This window comes from Corythoichthys intestinalis, chromosome 16, assembly GCF_030265065.1.
Source record: "Corythoichthys intestinalis isolate RoL2023-P3 chromosome 16, ASM3026506v1, whole genome shotgun sequence".
NCBI lineage: Eukaryota > Metazoa > Chordata > Actinopteri > Syngnathiformes > Syngnathidae > Corythoichthys > Corythoichthys intestinalis.
The window spans coordinates 6,783,518-6,806,657 of NC_080410.1; the positions used below are offsets into that span (position 1 = coordinate 6,783,518).

General features: G+C 41.8%; 1 protein-coding gene across 7 annotated transcripts in view; it reads right to left on the bottom strand.

Moving 5' to 3' along the window:
* Positions 1 to 5,804: 5,804 nt before the first annotated feature.
* The window catches only part of asphd1 (aspartate beta-hydroxylase domain containing 1), a 66,001-nt gene continuing 48,665 nt past the window's right edge, over positions 5,805 to 23,140 (bottom strand). For 6 of the 7 annotated variants that reach the window (XM_057861122.1, XM_057861121.1, XM_057861119.1 and 3 more), the window contains 3 exons: positions 18,291 to 18,498; positions 11,646 to 11,759; positions 5,805 to 6,698 (listed from right to left, as the gene is read on the bottom strand). In XM_057861122.1, coding sequence (XP_057717105.1) covers positions 6,589 to 6,698; positions 11,646 to 11,759; positions 18,291 to 18,498 — 432 coding nt within the window. In that variant the 3' untranslated portion in view covers positions 5,805 to 6,588. The remainder of the gene's footprint in view (positions 6,699 to 11,645; positions 11,760 to 18,290; positions 18,499 to 23,140) is intronic. The other variant, XM_057861123.1, reaches the window with a different exon arrangement.

The window sequence follows — 23,140 nt, forward strand, 5'->3', positions numbered from 1 at the left end:
TTTCTGGGGGAAGATAACAGGAGGGCATTTTTTGACACCTTAAAAGTCAAGTTAAAAGGCAATGTCAGTTTTTTCCAATATCCTCATTTTGATTAGGAGGGGGCGAATGAGCGAATTAATTGGATGTCTAGCGCCATCAAACATGAGCATTAAAAAACAGTCCTCCACCAATTTCAAGTTCGAAACCCCGTCGCCCCAAACCTAGCTGTCATATCTGTATGCCTTCTCAGTTGTTTTTTCTTTCCAGCATCTGATTCAGCTGGATGGGCGGGGCTGTGGCCGCACACCTGTGGCGCATTAGGAGCGCTCACTATTTAAGGACTCCTGTCACCGTCTGCGAGTGTCGGACTATTGCATATGCTTGTTCCTGCCTTGCTTACCGCTGTGTGCTCATCGTCATCCTCGGTGCCTTCCGACGTTCTTCGGTCGTGTTCTGGTTTGATCTTATTTACTTTTGTGCTCTTCTGGATTTTGTAGTTAGGATTTTGTACTCTGTTATATTCACGCCATCTTGGGTGCTCTTTTAGTTATACTTGTTATATCCGCGTTTTCTAGCGTGCGTCCTAAGTTGTACTTGTTATATCCGCGTTTTCTAGCGTGCGTCCTAAATTGTACTTGTTATATCCGCGTTTTCTAGCGTGCGTCCTAAATTGTACTTGTTATATCCGCGTTTTCTAGCGTGCGTCCTAAGTTGTACTTGTTATATCCGCGTTTTCTAGCGTGCGTCCTAAGTTGTACTTGTTATATCCGCGCTTTCTAGCGTGCGCCCTTTGTTATACTAATTAAACACAAACATTTGCTCTATTGATCTCCTGGTCTGTGTTTTTGGATCCACAATAACGGCTTGCCGTCATAACAGAATAGTCCGACCATGGATCCCACAGACTCGGAGGGTATTCGCCACGCGCTTGCCGGTCATGGTCATATGATCAGCAAGCATGAACAATCGTTAAATGAACTAGTGAACGTGATCACCGCGCTAACCACTAGAATTGAAAATATGGCCCCACCTGCACAGTCCGGTGGCGTAGGTAACGCTGCCGCGGCGCCCGATCACTCCGCCCCGTCTCCGGTTGTTCCACCGGCTGCTTTCCGGGAGCCAGTGTTGCCACACCCCCATCGTTACGAGGGAGAACCCGGTGCTTGTCGACAATTTCTGCACCAGTGCTCCCTTGTATTTGACCAGCAGCCATATACGTTCGCGAGTGACAGGTCCCGTGTAGCGTATACCATGAGTCTCCTCGCCGGTAAAGCGGCCACTTGGGCAATGGCGGTAAGCAACGCTAATCCCGCAATCCGTCAGTCATTCGAGACTTTTAAAACAGAGTTTGTGAGAGTGTTTGATCACCCGGTTAGAGGCAAGGAGGCAGGCAGCCGCCTGCTGGATTTTTTTCAAGGCGAGCTTAGCGTGGCGGACTACTCCATCCAATTCCGCATTTTGGCCGCGGAGTGCGGTTACGACGAGGCGGCGCTGTGTGGAATTTTTCGGAGGGGGCTGTCGTCTGCGGTGAAGGACGAGTTGGCGGCCCGGGAGGATTCTTCGGGCCTGGAAGACCTTATCTCCTTGTCCGTGAAGTTGGACAATCGATTGAAGGAGCGCGAGAGGGAACGAGCCTTGGAGCAGCGGGGCCGTCGTGGGTCGTCATCGCGGTACGGTCCGGCAACGTTACGTGCAGACGGCTTCGTCGAATCACCACCAACCTCTACGCCGACGCGGAATCCGGTCCTGGCGGGGGAGGAGCCAATGCAACTCGGCAGCGGTCGTCTTTCTACGGAGGAGCGGCGGAGACGGATGAGGGCGGGCTTATGTCTTTACTGTGGCTTGCCGGGGCACCACGTTGCCGCCTGTGACGCGATCTCTTCACGTCGTCCTGGATCTTCGGCCCCTGGGGTTCCTCTCGCCAGAGGGGGGACCAGGTTCGTACATTATGGCAATCAGTCAAATGATTTGCCTCGCAACGAGTCGATTGAACTAAAACAAACTCGAGGTGAAATGAGACTGCAATTGCCGGGAGAGGTTTCGCATGGGGGGGTTAATTTTAGGTTCACTGCTTTAATAGATTCAGGGGCAGATGAATGTTTTATAGACCAAAGTGTTGTTGATGCTCTTAAATGCCCATTAATAAGACTCTCTACTCCTAAAAAGGTTCTAGATCTCGATGGGCGACCCCTGGCGGACGTAAGGTTTATAACGCCCCCGCTTAAAACAAAGCTGTCCGGGAACCATTTTGAGGTTCGTAGCTTCTTCGTTATGCCATGTAAATCGGCTTCGGTTGTGCTAGGGCTCCCCTGGCTAAAGATGCATAACCCTAATATTGACTGGACTAAAACACAAGTAGTGACTTGGAGTTCCTTCTGTTACGCGCACTGCTTACGCTCGGCGTGCCTACTTCCGGATCAAGCCCAAACAGTTGCCGAGCCTGTAAATTTAGTAAATGTTCCTGCCGAGTACCATGATCTCGAACAGGTTTTTAGTATAGACCAGGCTAAGACCCTGCCTCCGCACCGCCCTTACGACTGCGCCATTGACTTGCAGCCCAATGCCCCACTACCTAGCTCGAGGTTATATCAAATTTCTAAACCTGAGCAGGAGGCTATGAGAGATTATATAACCTCTTCCTTGGCAACTGGCCTAATTCGCCCTTCGTCCTCACCGTTGGGAGCGGGTTTTTTTTTCGTTGGCAAAAAAGATGGGGGTCTTCGGCCGTGCATTGACTACCGGGGCCTTAATGAGATTACTGTTAAAAACAAATATCCGCTGCCATTATTAGATTCGGCCTTCGCACCGTTAAAAACAGCCACCATATATACCAAGTTAGACTTGCGCAGCGCTTACCACTTGGTTAGGATTCGGGATGGAGATGAGTGGAAAACCGCTTTCAAAACCCCGCTCGGACATTTTGAATACCTAGTCATGCCTTTTGGTCTGACTAATGCACCCGCTGTTTTCCAGAGCCTCATAAATGATGTGCTTCGTGACATGCTAAATGTTTTCTGTTTTGTTTATTTAGATGACATCTTAATATTTTCTAGAAACTTGCAGGAACACCGCCAACATGTCCGCATGGTCCTCCAAAGGCTTCTGGAAAATAGGCTGTTTGTCAAGACCGAGAAGTGCGAGTTCCACCGCGGGTCAATGCAATTTCTTGGTTTCATCGTCGAAAAAGGGCAATTACGGCCTGACCCAGCCAAAATTCAGGCAGTTGCAGATTGGCCAACCCCCACTTCACGTAAGCAGTTACAAAGGTTCCTCGGGTTTGCCAATTTTTATAGGCGTTTTATCCGGAACTATAGTATGAGGGCCGAGCCCCTTACCAGGTTGACCTCTAATAAACGCCCGTTTGTGTGGTCCTCTGTGGCGGAAGCCGCTTTTGTAGGTCTTAAAAGGGCATTCACTAGCTCACCTGTCCTTGTTCACCCTGACTCAGATCTTCCTTTTGTGGTCGAGGTTGATGCGTCGAGTTCCGGAGTGGGGGCCATCCTATCCCAGAGGTCTGCAGTCGACCAGAGACTACACCCCTGCGCATTCTACTCCCGCCGCCTCACCCCCGCGGAGGCAAATTATGACGTCGGCAACAGGGAGCTGCTCGCTATAGTTCAGGCTTTACAGGAATGGAGGCACTGGTTGGAGGGGACGGAGGTGCCGTTCCAAATACTCACCGACCATAAGAATTTGGAGTACCTCCGGGCTGCCAAGCGCCTCAACACACGCCAGGCCCGTTGGGCGCTGTTCCTGACACGTTTCAACTATGTGATTACTTACCGTCCGGGATCACGCAACGGGAAGCCCGATGCCTTGTCAAGAATTCATGAACCGGTGGAGGAAATGTCTTCAGAGGAGCCTGTTGTTCCAGAGAACCTGATCATCGGCGCACTCCGATGGGAGGTTGAGCGGCTAGTGGAAGACTCTCTACGGGGTGTTAGGGTGCCCGGAGGCTGCCCTGCTGGCAAACTTTTTGTTCCGGACGCTCAGCGTGCAGGAGTGCTAAAGTGGGGGCACACCTCGAAGTTCGCCTGCCACCCGGGTGTGTCCCGCACGTTCTTCCTCATTTCCCAGAGGTTTTGGTGGCCGGGTATGCGAAAGGACGTCATGGACTACATTTCTGCGTGTTCCATCTGCGCTCGGGGCAAATCGGCCCATCAAGCTCCAGCAGGACTTCTGCGTCCGTTGCCTGTTCCATCTCGTCCTTGGTCCCATGTTGCACTCGATTTTATTACTGGCCTTCCACGCTCAAGGGGATATTCCGTCATCTTGACAGTGATTGACCGATTCTCCAAGATGGCGCACTTCGTCGCTCTCCCCAAGTTGCCTTCAGCTCTGGAGACCGCTGACCTGCTGGTAACACACGTTTTTCGAACCCATGGCATTCCGTCTGACCTAGTTTCTGACAGGGGACCCCAGTTTGTGTCTCGGGTTTGGAGAGCATTCTGCAAAGCTCTGGGGGCCACGTCAAGTATGTCTTCCGGCTACCACCCACAGTCCAACGGACAGACAGAACGGGTCAACCAGGAGCTGGAGGCTGCCCTCCGTTGCGTTTGCCAACTGCATCCGGCCTCCTGGGCCTCACACCTGCCTTGGGTGGAATATGCCCACAACACCCTCATTAGCTCAGCCACTGGGAGGTCGCCTTTTATGTCGGCATACGGGTTCCAACCACCACTGTTCCCTTCTCAGGAAGCCGAGGTCGTCGTGCCGTCCGTCCAAGTGCACCTGCGGAGGGCCCATAGAGTCTGGAGGGACGCTAGGGCTGCACTAGTCCGCACTGCAGCCCGCAACCGCCTGATTGCTGACCGCCACAGAAGACCCGCTCCGGTCTATCGTCCGGGCCAGATGGTCTGGTTATCAACGCGGGATTTGAACCTTGCTGGGACTTCCAAGAAGTTGGGCCCTAGGTTCGTGGGCCCTTTTGCTGTGGACTCTGTGGTGAACCCCGTCGCGGTCAGGCTACAGCTTCCCGGTTCAATGAAGATCCACCCAGTCTTCCACGTGTCTCTGCTCAAGCCGGTCTCCACTAGCCCCCTGAACCCTCCACCAGTGCCTCCTCCTGCCCCTCGCGTGGTTGACGGTGGGCCGGTATATACGGTGCGTACTATTCTCGATTCTAGGAGGCGGGGAAGGGGGGTGCAGTACCTGGTCGACTGGGAAGGTTATGGCCCTGAGGAGCGCCAATGGGTCCCCCGCTCCTGGATCCTCGATCCATCGCTTTTGCGGGATTTCCACTCCCTTCATCCCTCGAAACCAGGTGGTCCGCCAGGGGGCGTCCGTTGAGGGGGGGGTTCTGTCATATCTGTATGCCTTCTCAGTTGTTTTTTCTTTCCAGCATCTGATTCAGCTGGATGGGCGGGGCTGTGGCCGCACACCTGTGGCGCATTAGGAGCGCTCACTATTTAAGGACTCCTGTCACCGTCTGCGAGTGTCGGACTATTGCATATGCTTGTTCCTGCCTTGCTTACCGCTGTGTGCTCATCGTCATCCTCGGTGCCTTCCGACGTTCTTCGGTCGTGTTCTGGTTTGATCTTATTTACTTTTGTGCTCTTCTGGATTTTGTAGTTAGGATTTTGTACTCTGTTATATTCACGCCATCTTGGGTGCTCTTTTAGTTATACTTGTTATATCCGCGTTTTCTAGCGTGCGTCCTAAGTTGTACTTGTTATATCCGCGTTTTCTAGCGTGCGTCCTAAATTGTACTTGTTATATCCGCGTTTTCTAGCGTGCGTCCTAAATTGTACTTGTTATATCTGCGTTTTCTAGCGTGCGTCCTAAGTTGTACTTGTTATATCCGCGTTTTCTAGCGTGCGTCCTAAGTTGTACTTGTTATATCCGCGTTTTCTAGCGTGCGTCCTAAGTTGTACTTGTTATATCCGCGCTTTCTAGCGTGCGCCCTTTGTTATACTAATTAAACACAAACATTTGCTCTATTGATCTCCTGGTCTGTGTTTTTGGATCCACAATAACGGCTTGCCGTCATAACACTAGCAGAGTAGAACTGAGTCAGTAATGTGCTGTGGGAGTGCAAATTTGTTTCTCCATCAGTGGTCAGTCTGGAAATAATTCTTTTTTAATTTATAGTCTATGATTTATGTTCACACAAAAACTCTCCGCACCATCTTTATGTAAACATTCACTTTCCAGTGTAATCAAAATATAATGTACGAAATATTCACACATTTTCAAACAATAAGAGTTGAAATTTAGATGTTTTATTATTATTATTTTTTTTTTTTTTACAAGTTCCCGAGTTACCGATGTAAGTGACATATGCACCAACAATAAACATGCAGTGTCATGTACACATGCAAACTTTGTGAGAATATATTCCAACATGAGGATTAGACGGGACATTAAACAGGTATCCTTATATCACCAAGAAATGTATATTGTTTATAAAAGCCAATGTTCACCAGTAATAATATATTCTCTTGTCAGTCATAAATGCATTCGTGGTCAAAAGTGCATAAAGTGACCAATATGATTTTTAAGGCTAATGCACACAGTGACTCATACACAATGGTGGAATGTGCAAAACGTAAGGCTCCCCCTCACGTTGCATAACTAGCAGAGTTCAGGGGTGAGTGCGGATGAACTGCTCAGAGATCAGGACTAAACATGAAGTCCAGCGCTTGTCTCTCAGCTGCAGCCACATTGGGATGCCAGACGTCTACACAGAGAATCACTCGAGGGCCAGATTCTGGGGGGCCTTTAAAGAAAGTCAAAGAACATTGATTGCACATGTTTTAATTGAGTATGAACCCAAATTGTACCTCCTAATCCTCAATAAAAATGTTTTGTTTGTTAAAATATTACTCTGCAAAGTACATTTTGACTATGCAGTCAAACAGAAAAAAATGTTGAATTTATGGTGAAATACTGGCAGCTGTGACTGCCAGAATTATACAGATAAAAACACAGCGAAACCCTAAAATATTTATTGTCAAATTAACAACAAACTACCATAAAAAGAACTGTTATCTATTCTATTTTTTATATTTGAATAATACGCAACTGTTGTTTTACCTCAAATTACTGTCAGTGTTGCACAAATACCATTTTTTGCCCCCTCATTCAGAGTTTTAAAGTAAATAAATAAATAAAACATATACAGTAAAATATTACTTTTAATACTAAAGTTCTGCATATTCACTTGAATATAAAGTTATTCAAATCATGGCTTTGTCGAACATTGTTTTACTCATTGGTTGCCATTGACAGCACCAGACGACTGTTCATTTGCTGCCACCCTCCCACTTCAAATGTACTGGACATCTACTAGTGATGAACTCATTGAAATTCAGATAAGGATGATTGGCTGCCACACAATTGGAGGTCTATTACAACCCCTAGCAAAAAGTATAGAATCACCAGTCTCGGACGAGCACTCACTCAGACATTTTATCATGTAGAACTCACTCAGATAAAAAGCTTGAAAAAAAAAATTGAATTAGTCATGAATGAATCATCACCTTGTCAAGAGTCAAGAATCTGCATTGGACAAGGTGTCAAGAGTCAAGAATCTGAATTGGACTGTTAGGTTTTGTGGTTGTTTTCTCCTAGTGTGACTTGTCCCTTTGATTGCCCATTGATTTCACCTGATGTGCCTTCTCCTAGTCTATCCTCCTGTGCTCACCTGTTCCTTGTCTCGTTACCCCTTGTCTGCGTGTGTGTATATAAGCTCCTATTTTCTGTTCACTCCTTGTTGTGTCATTGTCTATGTCAATGTCTTTATGCCAGTGTCCATTCTTGCCCGTTCCTACGTCACAGCCCTCGTGTTTCTCTGCCTCAGTAAGTTTTTGATACCCAGCCTTTTGTTAGTAACCTGAGTTTTGTTTGCTACTGTGTTTTTTGGGATCACATCAGTTTTGGTTTGTACTTTGTTTTTCTGTTGGCATTAATTAAATTACTTTTGCACCGCCTTTTTGACTCGCTTCCTTTTCCCTGCACTTGGGTCCACACACCACCTGCCTGCCCCGCGTCCCTGTCATGGACAAGGTGATGATGCTGGAACTTTTGTTTGCTGCTGTTCCAGTGAGATTTACAAAGATGACTGCCTGAAGAAGACAAAATTCCCTCAGTCCTTGATGTTATGGGGCTGCATGTCAGGCAAAGGCACTGGGGAGATGGCTGTGGTTAAATCTTCAATAAATGCACAAGTTTACATAGAAATTTTAGACAGCTTTCTTATCCCTTCAATTGAAAATATGTTTGTCATTTTCCAAGATGACAATGGATCATGCCACAGAGCTAAAACTGTTAAACCATTCCTTGGAGAAAGACCCGTCCAGTCAATGTCATGGCCTGCAAATAGCCCAGATCTCAACCGTATTAATAACCTGTGGTGAAAATTTTAAAAAATGGTCCACAGCAAGGCTCCGACCTGCAAGGATGATCTGGCAACTGCAATCAAAGAGAGTTGGCACCAAATTGATGAAGAATACTCATCAAGTCCATGCCTCAGAGACTGCAAGCTGTCATAAAAGCCAAACATAGTGCTACTAAATACTAGAGTTTTGATTATTTCTTTGTTTTTCATGATTCCATATTTTTTTCTTCAGAATAGAGTGATTCCATATGTATTTCCCTGCACTTGCTCTATAAAATTAACATTTACTGACCACTATAATATTTTATATTCATTTCTTTTAGTGTTTCTGAATGCTAAAGAGTTTGTGAACTTTTGAACGGATTCTTTATTTTCTTCAAGGTGTTTATCTGAGTTTGTTCTACATGACAAAATGTCTGAGTGAGTGCTCGTTCGAGACTGGTGATTCCATACTTTTTACTAGGGGTTGCATTATCTTGGGAAGGGCAACATAAGGTCCTTTTTTTTTTTATTTTTTTTTTTAAACGGCGGTGTACATACAGTATCTGGCAGCCATCTTGGGTAGGGAGACCATTGGTTGGAAACTAGATTTCGAAAAATATATCCCATCAGGCCGGGGACCTGTACCGGTCGGCGGCGCATTTGCTACCGGGCCACAGTGAAATAATAAATAATTTATAAATGACTGCAATCTGGCCTGTGCCTCTTGACACATCAATATGCATGTCTACTCTACTGACTAATCCAAGAAGAGATTTGTGTACGTCGCCCTCTAGTGGTCAGCCGCCATTACTGGGGTGTTTGCACACCTATAGACCCCAATCACCAACTTCACACAATCACGTGATCGCTGTGTTGTGCCGCCATATTGTCCGTCATTGTGTGTCCGTATTCTCAATGGTCTCAATTTATCGTGCAATTTATCGTGCAATTCATGGAAGCCCCGGTGCTTTCAGACGCTGTAAACTCATTGGATGTGTTGCATAAAAGGCGTTATGTGGAAAAGCTTCGGTCGATCCATTCGCCAGAACCACATTTGATGACTGAATCGATATTTTTCGACCCGCTGTCTTCGCCGTCTCTGCCTGACATCTGGTACCCTGATATCTACAACTATCTTGTCCATAGAAAGTCAGCCTATTCTCATGAAACTTTGAAAAACTTTAAGAGCAGCACTCTAAGCAACATTACCCAGTGTGACCCTTTACTTCCAATTTTCTAATATGGCGACAATCAAAAAAAAAAAAAAAAAAGTTGACTGCGATGGCCGACGCTTCAAGGATAGGTGGATATTGGACTATTTCTTCAATAAAACACGCAACAACTGTGTCTGCCTCATTTGCAAAGAGACAGTCGCTGTTTTCAAAGAGTTTGATGTGATGCAATATTACCAAACAAGACACGCTGACATGTACGACAACATTCCAGGGAAGATACGCAGCGAGAAATTATAGCAACTTGAAGCTAGTTTAATTTCACAGCAGCAGTATTTCGCAAGAGCCCGAGTGTCGAAAGAGAGCGCCACAAAGGCGAGATTGTTGAAATTATGAATTAAAAAAATAATAAAAAAGCAAATGTGACACACAGAAGGGCTTGCTAAAATTTGTTTAAATATACTGTTCTACGTAAATCAGCCAAGGTAGCCCCCCACATTTTTACCACACCAAATCTGGCCCCCTTTGCAAAAAGTTTGGACACCCCTGTTTAACTGATGATCCGTAGACAAGGCCAGCTTCTTTCACATTGTACCAGCTAAATATTATTCAAAAAAATAATGATGGCGGAAGAATTAACATCTTGAATTTGAAACTGTATGTTGTCACCGATTAGCCTCGCAATGATCTAAATTATGGTTGTCAGCCCAAAACCCTCCAAATATATATTAAATGCATCTTACAGGTATAAAATGACTACTACATAGTCTGTGGTGATCGTTTGGTGTCCAGTTTTCTCGTCGAATTGCAGCAGTCCATCTCGCTCTCCTCTTCGGGTCTCTCGGAATACGGTAGAACTTCAAGTCCAACCGCCACACACGCCTTCACCATTTTGATTATTAATGTTAACGAGCAGAAAAACACGCCGCAATAGGAGGCATGTACGTAGCGGTAATGTGTAAACACGACGAGCTGACGGACAATATGGCGGCTCCAGTCAGGGGGGCGGAGTTGTGACATCATGTGATTGGGGTCTATAGCAGCCCAGCGTCAGTCAATGTAATGTGTAACGTGTAATGGTGGAACGTTAGCTGCTGTTGACTGTGTGCTGCGGGCGACACACCTCACTTCCGGTGGGTTTTCTTGGATTAGTCATGGATCCAGCATCTATTTTTTATATCTATTGTCTATTATCTATTGTTTGTCCTCGATAATGATGTAAGCGAATCAGGTTTGTACCCGGAAATACTATTCTCTATTGCTTGTCCTCGATAATGACGTAGGCGCATCAGATTTGTTCACGGAAATAATAAGCCCACACATTAGCGAAGATGACAGAAAAACAGACATCTTTTACAGCTTTTTTATGTGGAAAAAATCCTCTGCTGAGCCAGAAGAGGAGCCTACAACCCAGTCCATTCTGCATGTTATGTGTCTAAATGCTAGCAAACATAGCAACAAAAGTGAATGCACTGGGAGCATCATCCGCCATGGTGAAACGTATTGCTAAAGCCAAGAAACCTTTCACGACTGGAGAAGAACTCATTATGCCTACGACCAAGGATATTTGCTGTCAAGTTTGAAGAGAGGCCGCTGCTAAATAAGGTTGATTTATCTGATGGTGAGTTACATTTTCCCTGCAATCAATGTTTGTTTTTAGCCCTATCGTGCTATTTTTTTTACTGTAATTTTCTGCCACACATTGGCGGCCTGATAAAAAAGGCCCACTTCACACCGGTCTATGTTGCAAAAAAGGTTGCAGACCACAAATGTATCGGCATGGTTTCTTTAGTACTCCCTGATACCAATGATGTCATTTTAGTGCCGTATCGGTACTGATACTAGTATTGGTAATGGTGCAACACTAGTACTAACAAGTGTAACCAGCTGGTCTGCAGTAGCTCAGTAGTTAACACATTTGACTGCCAAAAAACAGTTTGGGTCTGAATCCTGACTGGACTAAAGGGATTTTGAGAAAAGGAGTGATGTCACCATCAAGACTGATTACAAATATCGAGCACAAAATTGACGGTTATCAAAGCACTATATCATTTTTACGTGCACTTTACGTTCTTTTAAATGGTAAAAGTCTGGCAACCACAGCCGGTATTTTACCATAAATTTGAGGGATTTTTTTTTTTTTTTTGCTGTGAAATTTGTGTGATTCACCAACCTTTATGTGCGACTGTGTGAAGGAACGAGTCATCAACTAGCAGGCAGTGTCCCTCAGACCAGCACTGAGGCTCCCCTCCGACAACTAGTTCACACAGAGGGGGAGTTTGCAGACCTGCAAGAGTTAAAAGCTCTGAATTCATTATCTTAATTTTAAGCAAGTCAATGCTCTCCATCCATGTCTGTGTTCAAGGGAAGAGGATTATAAACCAGCTGGGTGGCAGCAAAAAATAGGCTAAGTAGAAATGAACCAAAACACTCAGTTGCATCATTTAGGAGCAGTTCTGCTAATTCATTACATTTTTTGTAGTTGTGTTATATCCTGACAACAACATACTGTATGCAATCAAGTAAATGCACTTTGAAAAAGGAACCACATGTTTGTGTTTATTCCTCCAATGTAAGATAATTATTCTCATTATTTCATTGGCTGTCATTGACAGCATTCGACTTTTAGTCCAGTACAGTGGTGCAAAAAAGTATTTAGTCAGCCACCAATTGTGCAAGGTCTCCCACTTAACAAGATGACAGAGGCCTGTAATTTTCTTCATAGGTATACCTCAACTATGAGAGACAGAATGAGGGTAAAAAATCCAGAAAAATCACTTTGTCTGATTTTTAAAGAATTTATTTGCAAATTATGGTGGAAAATAAGTACTTGGTCAAAGACAAAAGTTTTCAATATCTCAATACATTGTTAGTGTACAGCAGGGGTCCTCAAATACAAATCTTGAAGGTCCACAGATATTTTTTTCATGCAAGCATTGGTCCATTTATTAATGTCTGTCAAGTACAACACAGGTCTTTTAACCCAATAAAAATACAACGTACATTATGATTAAATAAAAATAAATTAACAAAACGTTTTTTGACGTAAAAATACAAAAAAAAAAAAAAAAAAAAAAAAAAAAAAAAAACATGCAGGTACAATGTTTACACATGTACACTAAATAATTGACAAGATCTGCCCTTTAGATGCAAAGAATAACTATTGACAGTACATTTTGTAACTGTAAAACACTGCTGGACAAAAAAGAAAACATGTGCAAGTAGTAAAGTACATGTTTATTTGTTCAGAACATAAATGACAAGCTCTGTCATTCAGGTGCAAACATAACAATTATTGACAGTAACTTTAAATGTAAAACATTGCTCAATGAGAGAAATTGTATTTGGGGGTCACAAAGTTGTTTACTCACATCATCAGCCAGTACTTAAGTGCATCTTGTGGTTGATAAATCTAAGAGTGAGATTTGTTTGATTTTTGTTGTCATTTCCTCCTTTTCTTTCCCTTTGAACATTGCTGTCATTACTTCAGTCATAGACTAATGTATTATTTCTCAATCAGAGAACTGCTTCTTATGTTTGGCCAACACTCAGGCACTCTGAGTGAGCACTCAGTTGCAATGTGTTGTTGTGTCATAGATTTAACAATAACCTTGCTTGGCTCTTGATATGACTGCTTCAACCTGTTAATTTCTTGCCTTCTCAATTCTGATTTAGGAGGAAACATCTTCAAAAGAGCTGTGTTATTTAACATAATGGCGTTTTGCATTTTCACTTTTTATCAGAGCAACTGTCTTTAAGCATATTAAGCACATAGGTTTGGTACTTGCAGATGGTAAAATGGACGCATATTTGTCATTCCATTCCTCACTGAAACGGCGATTTTCGTTGTCTACTTTTCTTCTCTTGGTCAACTTTGAGCATGCCCTTTTGTTAGATTTGGTCATCTGGTGGCAAGTGTGGTGTTAGTGAACGTTGCTTAACGTTGTGATCTTGAACGTTGCAGCGAGAGTGCCGGGGTAACTCGGGGAAAGAAATAAATCACATTTGTTCACAGTATGACTCACGTTCTTGCATGAAAAATAAAGTACACGACAGCATGTACAAACAGATTGCAAAGTGCCGGGTGCGACTCGTGTTTGAGGTTGCTGACACTACTGCGGTCCGTCCACGTTAGCGAGTAGCATGCAGGCGCTCTCAGCCAATCACCACATCCATGCACGTTCTCTCAGTCTATCAGCGCAGCCACGCAGGTTTTCTCAGCCAATCAGCGCATCATTGTCATAGAGATGAGAACAGAGGTGAGAACATGGAAGATATTTGACTAAAAATTAGGGCTGTCAAAATTATCGCGTTAACGAGCGGTAATTAATTTTTAAAAATTAATCCCGTTAAAATATTTGACGCAATTAACGCACAAATGCCCCGTTCAAACATTAAAATGAGAGCACATAGTAAAAGGTGTACTTGTTGTGTTTTTCAGAGTTCTGCCGCCCTGCGCTGGCGCTTGGGTGCGACTGATTTTATAGGCTTCAGCAGTCATGAGCATTGTGTAAGTAATTATTGACATCAACAATGGCGGGCCACTAGTTTATTTTTTGATTGAAAATTTTACAAATTTTATTAAAACGAAAACATGAAGAGGGGTTTTGATATAAAATTTCTATAACTTGTCTTTTAAGAACTACAAGTCTTTCTATCCATGGATCGCTTTAACAGAATGTTAATAATGGTAATGCCATCTTGTTGATTTATTGTTATAATAAACAAATTCAGTACTTATGTACTGTATGTTGAATGTATATATCCATCTTGTGTCTTATCTTTCCATTCCAACAATAATTTACAGAAAAATATGGCATATTTTACAGATGGTTTGAATTGCGATTAATTGCGATTAATTACGATTAACTAATTTTTAAGCTGTAATTAACTCGATTAAAAATTTTAATCGTTTGACACCCCTACTAAAAATGAAACAGAATTTAGCGATAGAATAGTAGCGCATTGCGATAGATCGGCGATTCATACATTCATTCATTCATTCATTTTCCATGCCGCTTTTCCTCACGAGGGTCGCAGAGGTGCTGGAGCCTATCCCAGCCAACTACGGGCAGTAGACAGGGGACACCCTGAACTGGTTGCCAGCCAATCGCAGGGCACAAGGAGACATACAACCATTCACGCACACACTCATACCTACGGACAATTTAGAGTGTTCAATCAGCCTACCATGCATGTTTTTGGGATGTGGGAGGAAACCGGAGTTCCCGGAGGAAACCCACGCAGGCACGGGGAGAACATGCAAACTCCACACAGGAAGGCCGAAGCCCAGGATTGAACCCTTGATCTCAGAACTGTGAGGCAGATGTGCTAACCACTAAGCCACCATGCCGCCCGCGATTCATACAAATGATATATATTTTTAAAAGTTTTGGGGGTTTTTTTCTCGTTTTTTCGTCAGTCCGTGGGTCCGCAGAGGTGTGCCGTGGTCTGGTCATGGACCGTGGTCCGCTAATTGAGGACCCCGGGTATACAGTATTCCCTTTGTTTGCAATGACAGCGGTCAAAACATTTTCTGTAAGTCTTCACAAGGTTTTCACACACTGTTGCTGGTATTTTGGTCCACTCCTCCATGCAGATCTCCTCGAGAGCAGTGATGTTTTGGGGCTGTTGTTGGGCAACATGGACTTTCAATTCACTCCAAAGATTTTCTATGAGGTTGAAATCTGGAGATGGCTAGGCCACTCCAGGACCTTGAAATGATTCTTATGAAGCCATTTCTTTGTTTCCCAGGCAGTGTGTTTGGGATCATTGTCATGCCGACAGACCCAACCGTGTTTTATCTTCAATGACCTTGCTGATGGAAGAAGGTTTTCACTCAAAATCTCCCGATACATGGCCCCATTCATACTTTCCTTTTCACGGATCCAGTGTCCAGTTCCCTTTGCAGAAAAAAAGCCGTAAAACATGATGCAATTCAGAATCCTTTCTCCTCCAAGCATGAGATGTTGCGCTTCTACCAAAAAGTTCTATTTTTGGTTTCATCTGACCTCTTCTGCATCATCCAAATGCTCTCTAGCAAACTTCAGATGGGCCTGGACGTGTACTGACTTATGCAGGGGGGCACGTCTTGCACTGCAGGATTTCAGTTTTTGGTGGCGTAGTGTGTTACTAATAGTAGGCTTTGCTGCTTTGGTCCCAGCTCTCTGCAGGTCATCCACAAGGTCCACCCCCGTGGTTGTGGGAATTTTGCTCACTGTTCTTGTGACCATTTTGACCCCACAGGGTGAGATCTTGCATGGATCCCCAGATCAAGGTAGATTATCAGTGGTCTTGTATATTTTCCATTTTCTGATAATTGCTCCCACAGTTTATTTCTTCACACCAAGCTACTTACCTATTGCAGATTCAGTCTTCCCAACTAGGTGCAGGTCTACAATTTTGTTTTTAGTGTCCTTTGACAGCTCTTTGGTCTTGGCCGTAGTGGAGTTTGGAGTCTGACTGTTTGAGGCCGTGGACAGGTGTCTTTTATACTGACAATGAGTTCAAACACGTGCCATTAATACAGGTAACGAATGGAGAAGACAGATAAGCCTCTTCAAGAAGTTACAGCTCTGTGAGAGCCAGAAATCTTGCTTGTTTGTAGATGACCAAATACTTATTTTCCACCATGATTTGCAAATAAAGTCTTTAAAAATCGGATGATTTTCTGTTGTTGTTTTTTTCCCATTCTGTCTCTTATAGTTGATGTATACCTATTATGACAATTACAGCCCTCTCTCATTTTTTCATTTGGGAGAACTTGTACAATTGGTGGCTAACTAAATACTTTTTCGCCCCATTGTACTTCTCAAGTAGTCCGGGCAGAGCAATGTGGGGTGTGGCGCATGTGACATCGGGGAACATACTTTATTGCCGCAGTGGAACAAAGTGGCAGTGACACTCTCATTTTCAGAGTGTGCGCAGTATTTTTTAACCAAATGATAGCAAACAGCAAAGAGCACTGGAAATATGGCAAAGCTTATGTAGTGTTTGGCTTTTGGGTTTGACTTTTGATACAGAGATGAGGAAAGACCAGTCTGTTTACTGTTTCTAAAAATATTTGCAGCAGACAGCAGGAAGCCAAATCAATTAAGACGTCATTTAATAACATTAGAACCCAATTAATGATTATTTATTGATTTTATGGTAACACTTTACAATAAGGGTCCCTTAATTAACAAAAGTTAATGCATTTTTAGACAATAACTAATGTTTAAGTAACATTACAATAATTAATATACTGACTTATCTAACATTTATTAATATATTAATTAACATGAGTTAATGCATTAGTTAATGCATTAGTTAATGCATAACCAGACAGTAACTAATGATTTTGGTAAAATTAAAAATATATGTAGGCCTATATAGGGTTAGAGTTTGTTAACTTAAGCATTTATAATTTCTTAGTTAAGGGACACATGTGCTACACTTTACAATAAGGGTCCAAAAAGCATTCAGTAACGGTTAATAAAGGTTAAGGAGGGAGAATTTAAGCATTTATAATTTCGTAGTTAAGGGACACATTTGCTACATTTTACAATAAGGGTCCGAAACACATTCAGTAATGGTTAATTAAAGTTAAGTAATACTTATGAGCTATATTCACGTGAAATAATACCAAACTTAAGGTTAGGTTAGCATCACCCAAGGACTCACAGAGCAATGTTTCTTATTTTAAATAACATAATCACTTACTAGTACCAGTATACATTAATAACTTTTTATTATTGCACTGATGTATATGTGAATTAATGTTAAGTAATGTATTATATATATTATATATTATAACCTAACCTTAAGTATGGTATTATTTCATGTGAACGTACCTCTAACGTATTACTTAACCTTAATTAACCATTACTGAATGTTTTTTGGACCCTTATTATAAAGTGTAGCACATGTGTCCCCTAACTAAGGAATTATAAATTATTAGTTACTGTCTGGTTATACATTAACTAATGCATTAACTAATTTTAATTAATATATTACTAAATGTTAAATAAGGGATTATATGAATTATTGTAATGTTACTTAAACATCAGTTATTGTCCTAAAATGCATTAACTAATGCATTAACTTAATGCAGTAACTCATGTTAATTAATATATTTGAAAAATGTTACATAAGGGATTAAATGAATTATTGTCATCATAAACATTAGTTATTGTCTAAAAATGCATTAACTAATGTTAATTAAGGGATTAAAGTGTTATCGATTTTATTACATTTTATTTTTTAGTATCAAATGGTCAAAAAATGCACCTTGAGTATATTTTTATAGTTTAAATGTGACTATTCTTTTTTACTTCAGGAAAATTTACTTGCTTTATGTCTTTTCTGTTATACTTTGTTGTAAGTTGATGCATATTACTTTTTTGAATACTAAAAAGGACACAGAGGTGCAGAGGTGTACTTATAATAATTTTATAGACAAATGATACTATTTACAATGGTGGCAGAGAGTTGGAGGGAAGGGGCACGGAATGTTTACGTCTTCCTGGGAGGGGCTTACCTAAAAATAATTTAGAAGCGCTGGTTTGAAATTCGCCCGGATTCGAAGTCTAGCATCATCAATTGCAGCCAATGAGTTAATGAGGGGGAAAACACATTTTTAGGTGTATATTTTTTATATTTAGTATTTCATTTATTCTACAATTTTAATATAATTTCATATCCATATACACATTCATTCGCCCCCTCCCCATCAATTTGGATTCGACATATACTGTATGACCATGAAAGGCAGTGTAACATGATCACTCGAATGCCCTTCAACACTTTTATTTCTCTTTGGCCTAATTTATTGACTGACCTAGATGACAGCGAAGCCGGGTATTAGTGGGTCCATAAGAGCTCCCCAATGCAGCGCCAGGTCCCAGCAACCAAAATCCAGCCGATCCTAAGGAGTTGCTGCTGATAAATGTGCGGAGGGACAGCAGTGTCCGGTACGTGCAAGGACAGGAGCGACAGTTGGCTGCCACGTACACACCTGCACTGTACAGTGGAAATACTGCCTGGCCCTGAAAGAGACGCATCTTATTGCCTTGAGACTGTTTGTACATGGACCCATGTCATTAATGTACCTAATATGGTCAAATAATTGACTTCAGTGTAAAGCAGTTGTTTTAACTGGTAATTCACAGAGACCATCATTTGGCTCAGAATACCAATTCCGACTGTGTGATATCGGCCAATGCCGATAAAAGACCGATACTACAAATTTTTGAAAAACATATGGCGGAAAACACAGACAAGACTGAAAAAGCAGGTTCTGCTCTTGCACCCCTCTTTAAAATAAACTGCTGTATTCTAAGCCAAAAAGAACGGTTGTGTTTGCTAGAACAATATGTCTATATGCTGCAATTGCAGATTCATGGCGCATTGAGCCCCCAAACTACGGTATTTTATATTTGTCCGTTTTAACCTGGAATCTCCTGTTTACAGACGTCGCGCAACCGCTTTTGTTTCAACCCAGCCATAAGTGAAAGGTAAGTACCGTACTGGCCCGAATGTAAGACGGCCCTGATTAGAAAACGACCCCCTCTTTTTTAAGACTCAAGTTTGAAAAACGACTTTTTGAACACCAAATTATTTTCTATACAAAAAATAATTGCAGTACATCTGAAACAAATGATTATAACAATATATTTGAGAGAAAAAGCATGTTATTTTGCCTCATTCAAATCTTAATATCTGAACATTTAAATATGTAAACTAAAGTGCAATCACATTCGTAAATGAATGGCGCCTGGTTTTTGAAATGTAAATAAACCAATCTATTGTGATAAAACAACAAAATTGCAATAACTGCATTAACCATCAAAGTGAAGTCTAACTGAAACAGTAGTCTTGAAACAAATCTGACTAAGGAAAAACGTTGCAATAAAATAATGCAAACTGGTTAAAATTAAGAGTAGCCTAGATCTGTCATGACAGAACATCGCTTCAATGATATCTGGCGCCATCTAGCGTCATGAATGGGTATAATGTCTAGACCGCGAATATAAGATGACCCCCACTTTTTCAATTATTTCAATGCAAAAAACACCGTCTTATATTCGGGCCAATACGGTAATCATATTTATTATTCAAAATTTCTGTCATTTTTAGATTAGAATGATTACTTGATGTCTAATATTTCGTTTCATTTAAAAAAAAAAAAAAAAAACAGAACAGAAAATAATTGAGAAGTGCTGCACTAACCTAATTCCAGAGGCTAATGAGCTAGCAGACTTGATTTAGTATGGATAAGAACATTCATAAAACTGGATATCAAAGTTGTAGTTACAGTTATCGAATATTATATGCCCCTAAGATGTTCACGTCTGAGTGTAGCTATTTCATTAGTCAACTTTGTGTCTCCATTTGCAATCTGTTGTATGAGTGTGCTCATAACAAAGTGATGCTTCCTTTTTTTAAGTAAACATAGCGTCCCAATAGGTGCTTTGAACTTATATTGTCCTTATTGGTAACACTTTACAATAAGGGTCCCTTAAATTTACATTAGTTAATGCATTTTTAGACAATAACTAATATTTAAGTAACATTATAATAATTCATATAATCCCTTATCTAACATGAATTAATATATGAATTAACATGCAGTAACTAAGGGTAAGTTCCAAAGTGCATTTTTTTTTCTTTTGCATGTACAGTGCCTTGCAAAAGTATTCGCCCCCCTTGAATCTTGCAACCTTTCACCACATTTCAGGCTTCAAACATAAAGATATGAAATTTAATTTTTTTGTCAAGAATCAACAACAAGTGGGACACAATCGTGAAGTGGAACAACATTTATTGGATAATTTCAACTTTTTTAACAAATAAAAAACTGAAAAGTGGGGCGTGCAATATTATTCGGCCCCTTTACTTTCAGTGCAGCAAACTCACTCCAGAAGTTCAGTGAGGATCTCTGAATGATCCAATGTTGTCCTAAATGACCGATGATGATAAATAGAATCCAAATGTGTGTAATCAAGTCTCCGTATAAATGCACCTGCTCTGTGATAGTCTTAGGGTTCTGTTTAAAGTGCAGAGAGCATTATGAAAACCAAGGAACACACCAGGCAGGTCCGAGGTACTGTTGTGGAGAAGTTTAAAGCCGGATTTGGATGCAAAAAGATTTCCCAAGCTTTAAACATCTCAAGGAGCATTGTGCAAGCCATCATATTGAAATGGAAGGAGCATCAGACCATTGCATATCTACCAAGACCCGGCCGTCCTTCCAAACTTTCTTCTCAAACAAGGAGAAAACTGATCAGAGATGCAGCCAAGAGGCCCATGATCACTCTGGATGAACTGCAGAGATCTACAGCTGAGGTGGGAGAGTCTGTCCATAGGACAACAATCAGTCGTACACTGCACAAATCTGGCCTTTATGGAAGAGTGGCAAGAAGAAAGCCATTTCTCAAAGATATCCATAAAAAGTCTCGTTTAAAGTTTGCCACAAGCCACCTGGGAGACACACCAAACATGTGGAAGACGGTGCTCTGGTCAGATGAATCCAAAATTGAACTTTTTGGCCACAATGCAAAACGATATGTTTGGCGTAAAAGCAACACAGCTCATCACCCTGAACACACCATCCCCACTGTCAAACATGGTGGTGGCAGCATCATGGTTCGGGCCTGCTTTTCTTCAGCAGGGACAGGGAAGATGGTTAAAATTGACGGGAAGATGGATGCAGCCAAATACAGGAACATTCTGGAAGAAAACCTGTTAGTATCTGCACAAGACCTGAGACTGGGACGGAGATTTATCTTCCAACAGGACAATGATCCAAAACATAAAGCCAAATCTACAATGGAATGGTTCAAAAATAAACGTATCCAGGTGTTAGAATGGCCAAGTCAAAGTCCAGACCTGAATCCAATCGAGAATCTGTGGAAAGAGCTGAAGACTGCTGTTCACAAACACTCTCCATCCAACGTCACTGAGATCGAGCTGTTTTGCAAGGAAGAATGGGCAAGAATGTCAGTCTCTCGATGTGCAAAACTGATAGAAACATACCCCAAGCGACTTGCAGCTGTAATTGGAGCAAAAGGTGGCGCTACAAAGTATTAACGCAAGGGGGCCAAATAATATTGCACGCCCCACTTTTCAGTTTTTTATTTGTTAAAAAAGTTTAAATCATCCAATAAATTTTGTTCCACTTCACGATTGTGTTCCACTTGTTGTTGATTCTTGACAAAAAATTAAAATTTTATATCTTTATGTTTGAAGCCTGAAATGTGGCGAAAGGTTGCAAGGTTCAAGGGGGCCGAATACTTTTGCAAGGCACTGTAACTGTTGAAGTTATGATGTCACCTCGAATAATGATTAATTATTTTCAATAAAATATGTACAATTCTTATGTTGTGTTGCTTCAACTTCACTCATTTGAACTATCACTGGTTAATTTTATCTACTACCCAAGGGTTGCATGTGGTCCACTTTACAATAAGGGTCCCAAAAAAATTCAGTAATGGTTAATTATGGTTGGGGGGGGCACTTAAGCATTTATTAGGGGTGTAAAGGTACACAAAAATCTCGGTTCGGTACGCACCTTGGTTTTGAGGTCACGGTTCGGTTCATTTTCGGTACAGTAAGAAAACAAAATGCAAAATATAAATGTGCTAGTTGTTTCTTACACACCTTTTTGCTTTCAACAATAGGAACGTTAGACTATACAAAGCTAGAATTCTGCTCAAAAAGTAGCGGGTATTTAAAGATAATCCAACAACAATTTGCCTTTTAGACCCTGCGTATTGGTCAGCTTTCTTTCTGAAAGAAAGAAGAAAAAAGAAGTCCTGTGCTAAAGAGAAAAGCAATCCCAATGACAAAGAATTTAACATGTATTTTACAAATGAAATGCCTCAATGAATCCTTTTTTTTCTTATGAACGGTTTTCAAAAGCTTTATTGGTGGATTTTTTCAAGTTAAAGCGCCACACAGAAATTAATAAATTTAATTGTGTAAGCAGGATCTGTGTATTATTATTATTTAATTACAGGTGTTTTAGCTCATTTTAATTTATTTTATTTAAATGGGTATTATTTATTTTGTGTTTATATTTTACAAATGTTATGTAGTATTTATTTATATTGTATATTTTATGTTGTATAACTTTAGTTCCTATGTGAATATTAGTTCCTACTTGTTTTGTTGTGGTAGGAGTGTTTTGTATTGAACACAGGGCCGTGTTGGTTATTATTATAGCAGAGCAGTAAGTCAACAAAGACAAGTCAACTGTGCCCAATCTACCACTCAAGAGATCTAATGGACTCAAAAAGTGGGTTACGATTGCATATTAGTTTGAAAATCGACCGGATGCACCGTATTTTTACACGAGTGACTTCCGGTCTGCCCGATCCTACCTACCGGTAGTAGTGTTGACACAGGAGGGTCGCGTTTCGCGTCAAATAATAAACTCTGCGGTTCTTTTCGCGTGCGTCGTGTTGAGCCGCTTCTGGGACGCGCCTAACACACGGCCGCACTGCGACTGGTGTGCATTGGCTGATTGACTTTAACGCCCGCGTTTCACGTTGTCGCGCCGTTGACGTTTCTGGGTTATACTGTCCTACCGTGTTGGTCCTCATTATAGACAGAGTAAATATAATCTACACAAAGAAACTGTAACCCGATCGACTCGCAGCCTCGAAAAGTAAGGGTTACATTACGTCA